The sequence below is a fragment of the Saccostrea cucullata genome, unplaced genomic scaffold, assembly GCF_032062105.1.
Source record: "Saccostrea cucullata isolate Sc308-1 unplaced genomic scaffold, CSIRO_AGI_Scuc_v1 ctg348, whole genome shotgun sequence".
NCBI classification, from domain to species: Eukaryota; Metazoa; Mollusca; class Bivalvia; order Ostreida; family Ostreidae; genus Saccostrea; species Saccostrea cuccullata.
The window spans coordinates 44,861-52,273 of NW_026933269.1; the positions used below are offsets into that span (position 1 = coordinate 44,861).

The 7,413-nt window shown below is 32.8% G+C and overlaps 1 protein-coding gene across 2 annotated transcripts in view; it reads left to right on the plus strand.

Annotated features, from left to right (window-relative positions):
- LOC134237851 (cadherin EGF LAG seven-pass G-type receptor 2-like) overlaps nt 1-6,190 on the plus strand; it is a 33,705-nt gene extending 27,515 nt beyond the window's left edge. For both annotated transcript variants that reach the window (XM_062719993.1, XM_062719992.1), the window contains 8 exons: nt 1,104-1,263; nt 1,706-1,927; nt 2,039-2,078; nt 2,224-2,315; nt 2,419-2,543; nt 3,608-3,876; nt 3,986-4,058; nt 4,170-6,190. In XM_062719993.1, coding sequence (XP_062575977.1) covers nt 1,104-1,263; nt 1,706-1,927; nt 2,039-2,078; nt 2,224-2,315; nt 2,419-2,543; nt 3,608-3,876; nt 3,986-4,058; nt 4,170-4,842 — 1,654 coding nt within the window. In that variant the 3' untranslated portion in view covers nt 4,843-6,190. The remainder of the gene's footprint in view (nt 1-1,103; nt 1,264-1,705; nt 1,928-2,038; nt 2,079-2,223; nt 2,316-2,418; nt 2,544-3,607; nt 3,877-3,985; nt 4,059-4,169) is intronic.
- The last annotated feature ends 1,223 nt before the right edge of the window (nt 6,191-7,413 follow it).

Consider the following 7,413-nt stretch of genomic DNA (forward strand, 5'->3'; position numbering starts at 1 on the left):
TCAAAACTGTGTTCTAAAAACAATTAGAAATTGAATAAAAATGTTACGGACAGGTCTTTTAATTAAAAGAGAATATCTTAGTTAAATCATTAAGACAAAATCATAGAAAAGCGATTTTTGTTTCTTTCCGAGCCCTGGTGACATTATTTATTGAACGCCCCTCGTAGTAAATCTAAAAAAAAATTCAAATTCTGGAACAAAAAACGAAATTAGTTTACCCGTTATTGTGACGTATTTTGCTCACATTAAAAAAAAGTTTTTTTAATGTCAGTGACTGCACTAAATATTTATCATGTAATTTATCCAACAACTCTATAAACTCTTAAAGCTGCGTTTCATAAAAGTACAGATTGGGGGGAAAAGTATATTAAAACACACTGGCACATCCGCCCACCTGCAATAGATATATTGAAAGAATAAGCAGAAACAACACTTTTGTAGTCGTTCTTGAAATTACTGGCTCTTCAAATGCTTTCTTGTAATAAATTGTTTATTGCATGAGTATTCATTTATAAACCGTTTGAGAACATTTAGAACGTGTATATTGGTGAAATGTTTATCTCGATTCTTAAAAACTTTCCTTAAAATCCTTTGGTGTTTCCGTTTTGTTTAAAAAATGCTTTTTGGAAACCTCTTTATACCAATAAAAAAGAATTTTTGACTTAGTGAAAAATATATCATGTAAAGTTTATATTCAATTCAAATTGATGCAACTTCAATGACATTATACCCAATGGAAAAATGCAAAAAGTGCTCAGTTCTTTGATACAATCTATGTCAAATGAAATTTTACGAATACTTGAATTACAAATTGAGTAATGAACTTTTTTATTCACTTTAGATGTAAGAAAAGATCACTGTAACTGAAAAAAATATTATTATATACTTATTGTGCAATGTGTACAGGTGTCGTAAACTAATTTCGATAATTGTATGATCAAGCTTTGAATGATACAAAACTATCACTAGTATGTTTTTCATATACAATTAAATGTTCTTTTATAACGATAGAATTTTCTTATGAAACTTCAGACTTGACGATTTACTCTATAAATCATTGTTATTCCAATTGAAATATCAAAGGTTATATTTCCTGTTCTTAGATTGGTTGAATTGCTGACGGAGTACGCAGACGCAATGAACACAGAAAACACTTCCTCTATCGCCACAGACAACATTAACTTACTGGTTGTCAACATCACTGACAAAGGGGATCAGGATTTTATCTACAAACCCACACTGACTGATAACAAAACAGAGGATGTAAGCCTACATGTATTCAAGTTGCAAATATTTATTGAATTCCTTTTCATGAACTTCCTAATCATGAGAAGGATTTCTTTTATTATAATGAACTGTATGATGTTAAATATGGTTCGAATTTATTTTGGTTTGATGCCAAAGACTATTTCATTTTTGAGAAAGGAAATTGTTTTGTACATTGATCATATCTGCTTTTTGTGAAGCGATTTCCTGGGGCACCCTTAATTGAAAATCAAGTTATAAATACAAAGATTGAGAGAAAAATAATATTATATATATCATATATAAAAAAGTACTTAAAAATTGAAGTAAAAATAAAATAATACGCAGCCATATTAATATTGCTAGACAAAACAAAATTAAGTTGTATACTCATATACATATCAATTCAATGTTTCCTTTTCAAAACACTTCGATAAACTATAATTATTAATTCGTACAGACGGGTGTCGTGCTGAATGTACCAAAAGAAGTCATGAAAACATCAGCTAAAGCCAGCATGAAGCTACAGATCATTACTTACCGAACCTCCGCTTTCTTCATTCCGGAAATCCCTACTCCAGAAGAAATAGTTCTTAAGCAGAGAGTTTTGTCAGCGACCGTACAAGGAGTGAAGATTAAGAATCTCTCCAATCCAATCCACTACACTATTCCAAACATTGAGGTAACTATGTTTTAAATGAAGTCCTTTGGTGCCTCTCTGTGACTCATATATAAAGTATCCTGAATATTAAAAAAAATAAAATGTTATATTTCATTTTACCCTTTTTTGTAGCCTGATGCAAATCATACCTGCGTGTATTGGGAACAAAACAGTAAGCTTTCTTTATTAAAAGTTTGTTTTATACCAAAGATATAAAACTTCATTATTTTGAGAAATGAAAATTTTAATCTAATATGTAATTAAGAAAACTAAATATCAAATATAGTTACAAGAATTAATTACCAATTTCTTCTTAGGGTGGTCAACATATGGCGTCACGACGGTTTCCACTGCAGGAAATGAAACTCATTGCCACACAACTCATCTCACTAGCTTTGCTGTCATGCTGGTAAAATCAAAATTTCTTTTCCCAATATTTCGTATAAATTATATTTCATGATGAAATTATATTTTTTATTCTGTTTTAACTGCATTTTCTTCTGCAATCTCAGGACCCTACCCCTACCAGCATGTTGTCTGACTCCCATGAGAAGGCTTTGACATACATCTCATACATAGGCTGTGCTGTTTCCATCTTTGGCCTGGCCTTCACTATCGTAACCTACTCCATGTTCAGGTATGAGCTAAATTTCTGATGTTGATAACAATACATACACTTTCCTCACAATCCATCTTCTGAAAAACAAAAATAAAATTCTTCCAAATCATGTGCACCTTATTTACAACAAAGTTAAATGATGTATATGATAGTTAGAAAGAAAATAAGATTTCACTAGCCTAGGATAAAGTGTTATAATTATATGATGTATCAATGAATATAATAAATTACCTCGTCATGTTTTCCCAAATATGTTGATGTACAAAAGGGGATCAAAACCTTAGGGTTAAAGGCCATGATTTAGCCTGGTTTTGTTGGATCTTATTATCAATACAAATGATTACTTCCTCCTTTGCCCGCTTGATCCTTTTCTAAGAGGTTTCAAACACCCTATCCATCTTCCCTGGTCAGCGCTTTTTGTGTTTCACACTTCACCTGTTCGGTAAACAAAGCAAAAACACCCTTGTCTATTTATAAGAGAGAATCAATCACATGATCTACGCTGTAGATCACAATAAACTTAAATCAGAACGCAATTCTTGACAATATGATAAATTGATAATTAACCAGGCGATAACCGTGTAAACAGCTAATTTGTAAAATCAGAATGATGGATGTCTTATTTTTCCTAGAATATGATTGGACAGATTACACATAGATTCTTAAATAGTTTTAATTTTACAATTAACAAGAGAAAAACTTTAACATCAAAAGATTTTTTTATCTTGGTTTTTCTGCCAATTAGCCTTTAAAAATGTATCTATTTGAAGAATCTATTCCTAATTTACTGGGAATACCAAGTATAACGGTTTTAATTGTGCTTCATTATGCATGATGAGACTTCACTACGATTATTTTCCAATATGTATTCTATTAAAATCTAATTTTGTAATTTCGTATATTTTGCAGCTAATCACAAATTTCAGTAAACCAAACCATTTCAGATAAATAATCTTATTTGAAACACCTAAAACTAAACATTGAAAGTGTCTTCAAGCCGTTGTATATAAAGATCTGTTTTGCTGCACACAAGCGCATACCAAATATTATGCCTCAACACCTTTAACGTGGAACCATTTCAGATCACTGAACAGGGAGAGATCGGGGAAGATCCTGCTCAATATGTGCGTCTCCATGCTTCTTATGAACGCCACCTTCATTCTAATGGCAGAGACAACTAGATCTGACGGCATGGTTCTCTGTACAATAGCCGCCATTTTGCTTCATTACTTCCTGTTGACGTCACTGATGTGGATGTGCACAGAGGCTGTCAACATGTACCAGGCTCTTATTAAAGTCTTCACCACTTATTCTTCTTACTTCATCCTCAAAAGATGTCTTGTTGCTTGGGGTAAATAAAAAAGCATGATATTTAAAGAAATTTAGCATGTTTAGTTTTTTCAAAAAAAAAAAATGTTTATTTTTTTGCATTTCTTATATATTTTTTCATTTCTTAATAGGTCTTCCATTGGTTGTGGTTGGTATTACAATGGGAATTAATAAACTTGACAATTACCAAACCAAGACCAACTTGTAAGTAATCCTCGTATCAAAGCCTTGCAATATAACCAGTTTCAATGTTTTTGAATAATCAAATCAAATGCCTTACTTTAAGTGTCTCAGTTAAAACTTTAATTTTTGTAGCTGCTTCATTTCGCAAGCCAACACCATCGCCTTTTACGCTGCTCTGTTGGGCCCAGCCTGTGTCATCCTCGTTATTAATACAGTCGTATTCACGCTTGTTGCTAGGGTCATCATGAAACCGAGGTTCAGAGGAAGTATTGGAAAGAATGAAAAAGAAAAAGTGTCACCTGCGCAGGTGCGCGGTGCCTTTACTGTTATGGTGTTGCTGGGAGTCACGTGGGTGTTCGGTCCAGTAGCAATAAATGAGTCCAAGATAGTGTTCAACTATTTATTTACAATTCTGAACTCCTTACAGGGATTCCTTATTTTTGTGTTCCGGTGCCTTCTTAATACAGAAGCCCGATCTGCATGGGTACTTCTGATCAAAACCGGGACATTCAAGAGAAGGCGTGGTCCAATCGTATCGCAGCACGATACGTGTTCCAAGGGAGGTAACGAATCTCGAGGAAACTTGGCGGACAGCACGGTTCATACTGGACGAACCACAATCCACAACAGCAACGAGAACCTGAACGTTACAAAGAATGGAGGGAAACATGAGAATGGCTTCCACTGGAAACACGGGAAGTCTGAGGGAAAACTTGGACATCGCAGCCCAGGATTGGGAAACGGAAAACGCCATAGTGATGAGTATGAACTCAGAAAAGAATTTGATGACCTCACAAAGCTTTGAATGTCAGTGAACTTTGATGAACTTTTATCAGGGTACTTTGCTCCCAGCAAATAATGTTCAGTACAGTATTGGAGACTGCTTAACTGATATGCTTGAGCGATCCACTCATGACTTACTGTGGAGTCAGATCCAAGTGCATATGTACTAAAATTGTGAACCAGTTATCATGTCGGTCTTTGCTGTATCCGCGCGGGGTTTTTCCTCCGGTGACTGCTGTGTACACATCATGAATACACTAAATAAAATGAAGTAAAACATTTCGAAAAATTAAATTTTTTGACCGTCTTTTAAGCATTATTATTAACATGCTTTCGAAAATGTATATATTTTTTTTATCTTTAACACAATATTGCTGAATCTTCTGAAGAAAAAACTTATTTTGGGGAAAAAAAGATTAGTACTCAGTAGTTTAGCACATGTTAAACATCTAGTATGTAAGGCTGATGTTCATCTACCAGTATTTGACAATCATTTCACGAAGTATATAAGTATTAGCTTTATTTGTTAAATTTTGAACAGTGAAATTTCATGGGGAAAACTTCTCTTAACTTTTTTTTCAATCTAGTAAAACATGTTGAAATTAATATACTATTCTGATTTTTTGCATAATACAGAAAACAGTCTACAAGCTACGTTAAATGTACTTGTCCAGGTTTAATATAATTCATATTACTGTGAGTTGTTTTGTAGTTTTACTTTGTTTTTGAGCAAATTGTCTGTAATGTGTTTGATGCATGCAATATTAGAGAAAATAATGTATCATATCGCCATTTATTCGTCTCATGTTGCATTGTGTAGAAAAAGGCTTCCATTCAATTACCAATATATGAAACTATTAAAATTTTAAGATATGTTAATTAAAATTATGAACTACGTGTATTAATTTTCTATTGTAAGTTATTGATTGACATTTTTATTTTGAATATCTTTTGTCATTGTTATAGCCTTTAATAATCCATGATTTGCCTCAAAAACTTCAATCACCACATTTGCAAGTGAGTGTTTGAGTGTGAATTATATTAAAAAAATAATATTTGATTAATTATTTCATAATACATAATATATGCAAAACATTTTACCAGGTTTTTCATAAAGCTGTGTGAAACTGTCGATTTCGCATTATCATATATTTTTCTTTAAAATTTGACTTTCATGTTTTTTGTTATAAAGCAAAAAATAAGCAATAGATACAGTCTAGAAAGTAATTGTGCGAGGATTCGTTGAAATATGATCACTGTTGAATCTCCTTGTTAATGCTACCCAATATTATTTATTATAGTAATTATATGAAATTTGCGTTTTAAATATTAGTCATGTAGCGTTATTTCATATGTGTTCAAATTTTTTTCCATGCATCATAATTATGTATCTAAATAAATCATTTTCACTTCTTTTTGATTCCATTTTTCTCCATCAGGAAAAATTTCCAAGTACTAATTCCAGTACTCAGTCCAGTTGCAGCTTCACTTTTTCATCCAAAACCCCAAAACAATAAAGGAATGGAGAAGGTTTTGTGAAAATGGAAACTGAATATTTTCAAAGTAAATTTTGTAGATTTGAGCATTTAAAGAGAAAAAAATACGTTTTACAGGATAAAAAAAAGCTTCCTTCAGTCACAAAATCTTTACTGAAAGGCCCACAAAAGGTTATTAAATTGCAAACAAATCTCTGCCATAAAGTGACCTATCAGTTCGCTGAATAGCATCTCTGAATGACATATAACGTATCAGTTCACTGAATGGCATATCACGTATCAGTTCACTGAATGGCATATCACGTATCAGTTCACTGAATGGCATATCACGTATCAGTTCACTGAATGGCACGTCACATATCAGTTACTGTGTAAAACAGGTTACCAATCAGTTGACAGAATGTCACAAGTCATCAATGAGTTAACTGAACAGGTCACCCATCAGTCAGTTAAATGACACAAATCACCAATCGGTTAACTGAATGGCGAACGTTACCTATTGGTTCGCTAAAGAGAACAAGTATGAGTATCCTCTCAGTCTACGAAATGATATGTAACCTATTCGATAAATGAAGAGTGTAATCTTACCCCTTGTTGCCGAGACATCTTCTCATAAGCATGCTTTCAATTTAGGAGTAAAGAACTTGCAAAACCAGTATACTACCTGTTTTCTTTGTCGTTTTGTAGACATATGTTCCTTCAGATCATCTGGATATCAAATGTACAGACTCCATCAAACGTGATTATTACGCTAAATAGTCTCTGTCGATTTATCAGAGATTCTTTGTCAAAATATTATGACATTATTAGTGTGACCTATTTGAAATTTCTGGGTCATTAAATTGTAATATTAACCCAGATCCTTTAACGCATCAATATTGGGGGAAATGTTTCAAATACTTAAGATGCCACATAAAAGGACAACACCTTTTATATCTTGCAAACCCAAATGTTGATTTTTAATAAGATGTAGTATTCACAGTTATGTACTTAATTGAGCATTAAACATTGAGCAGCCAGGCTAATCCCAATAAACATGTCATCAACATTAATTTACATTGCTTATGTCATTTCCTGGAGCATTCCGATCTCGACCT